Source organism: Triticum urartu, chromosome 2 (genome assembly GCF_003073215.2).
Source record: "Triticum urartu cultivar G1812 chromosome 2, Tu2.1, whole genome shotgun sequence".
Classification (NCBI taxonomy): Eukaryota; Viridiplantae; Streptophyta; class Magnoliopsida; order Poales; family Poaceae; genus Triticum; species Triticum urartu.
Genome location: NC_053023.1, coordinates 649,655,989 through 649,657,880, shown reverse-complemented (window position 1 = coordinate 649,657,880; position 1,892 = coordinate 649,655,989). Strand labels below are relative to the sequence as shown.

Below are 1,892 nucleotides of genomic sequence, written 5' to 3'. Positions count from 1 at the left end.
CAGATTTATGTTACTTCCAGTACCAATTGTATACAAACTACATAGAGTAAAGAGGTACATGTGTGCACAAAGCTGTGTGTACGAAGATAACATATGTATGTATACTGGCGCACGTGTACATAAGAAAATTTCAAACAAGTAACACTTGTATGCAATCTGGATGGAATACAGTACACCATATGAGAATCTTTAAATAGAAAATTAGCAGTATATATAATCACCACTTCACCAGCAACAAGATTCACGCATGCATACTCATTTATATTTGACACCAGAAAGTAAGAAGATCAAGTAACATCAGCGGATCAGCCCATGGAGTCGACAAGCAGCAAACACCATCACCACTTAGTACTTGACAACATAGAACTTGACATGAAACAAATCAAGTTTAGTACATGCTTTCAATTCAGCAGCAAACAACAAACATTAAGGTCTCACACTCTCACTCCCAGTTCTCAATTCTCAAGTCTCGAGTCACAAATCAAAATCAAAAGATGATAACTAAAACAGCATACATTCAACATGATTTTAGTTCAGCCATGAGTAGACGTGGATGTCAGTTTGTTGGTCGACTTGCACACTTGTTTGACTTGGCCATGGAAGAAGCAACAACAACACCATTGAACTTCCGCTTTCCCTTCACCTTGTCACCAAATTCTTCAATCAACTCTACAACAAGTCAAGTATTCACTCAAACTTCATAATCTGCTAGCTATGGTGATATACTGATAGTGACAAATGCAATGTGCTTTTGTTGAGATCTACTAGCTAGGTCTAGTTAATGAAGAAGTTTGTCAAGTCATGCATATAAAGTTCTCCATACATTGGTTTGGTACTGATGCATGTCATGCATATTAATATCTCTACAATAAAAAACAAATGTATTGACAAGTTGGCTGATTGTTTTACCTTTTTCTAGCACTTCTAATTCTTCCAAGTTCTCCTTGATGTCGACCGGATCTGTTGACCTTCTCAGCCAGTCTTGCGTACAAACTAAAGCTTGCACCATAAACGGAGTTAGAGATGTCCTAAAGTCATCGAGTATGCGTCCACTTGTGCTAAAGGCAGACTCGGAAGCCACAGTTGTAATGGGGATAGCAAGAATATCACGAGCCATATTTGCCAAGATTGAAAACCTAGATGAATTCTCTTTCCACCATCCTAGGATACCAATTTTTTTGTCAGGGTCTTCAGAGTCTTTGGCAAGGTATTTTTCAAGCTCAGATTTACTACTTGCACTTCCTCCACTATTATTTTGCCTCAACCTACTTGCAATTAGTTCCTTCATCATACTTGCTCCTCCTCCTATTGTTACTTGGCTAATGGCTGGTGTTGTTGGTTCTGGTGTAGTCAATCTTACTCAGTATTCTTCAAACAACTCGCGAACACATTTGTTAACAGCATACCACACCTTCTCTCCAGACTAAACACCAAATATTTCCAAAGTAGTGAGCCTAGTGAAATCAGAAAGCTTATACCTTGGATCAAGAGCTGCAGCAATAAAAATGAGCAAGTTGAGATTTTCCTTCTCCTTCTCCTCCTTCGCCTCCTTCTCCTTCTTCTTCCCTTTCCCTCTTTCATTTACAATAGGACCCTTCTCCTTCACCTTTTCATTCTCATGCCAAGACCCCCAGTATTTGTCAAACTTTTCTTTCATCCTCTCTGGCATAGCTTTTTGCAAAGGATCTGTACTGCTCATCCAATTTTGAACCAATATGTGTATATTGCCAACCTCGAAAAGAAAGTTGTTGGAAGTGACATGAAGTGAGGATGACACGCGAACAGTAAGATCATAAAAATGACCAAGAAAGGCAGCCATTTTCCTAGCATTTTCCCAATCCATCTCATCTGGATACCCAAATCCTCCTTTTTCTTCAGACAAGTCCAACGCA

General features: G+C 39.1%; 1 protein-coding gene across 1 annotated transcript; it reads right to left on the bottom strand.

Annotated features, from left to right (window-relative positions):
* Positions 1-319: 319 nt before the first annotated feature.
* LOC125533887 (zinc finger BED domain-containing protein RICESLEEPER 2-like) lies at positions 320-1,526 on the bottom strand. Its single transcript, XM_048697216.1, has 2 exons — positions 910-1,526; positions 320-669 (listed from the first exon to the last, which is right to left on the bottom strand). Exons 1-2 carry the CDS (start codon positions 1,289-1,291, stop codon positions 557-559), a joined length of 495 nt encoding a protein of 164 aa, XP_048553173.1. The 5' UTR covers positions 1,292-1,526; the 3' UTR covers positions 320-556.
* Between the last annotated feature and the right edge of the window lie 366 nt (positions 1,527-1,892).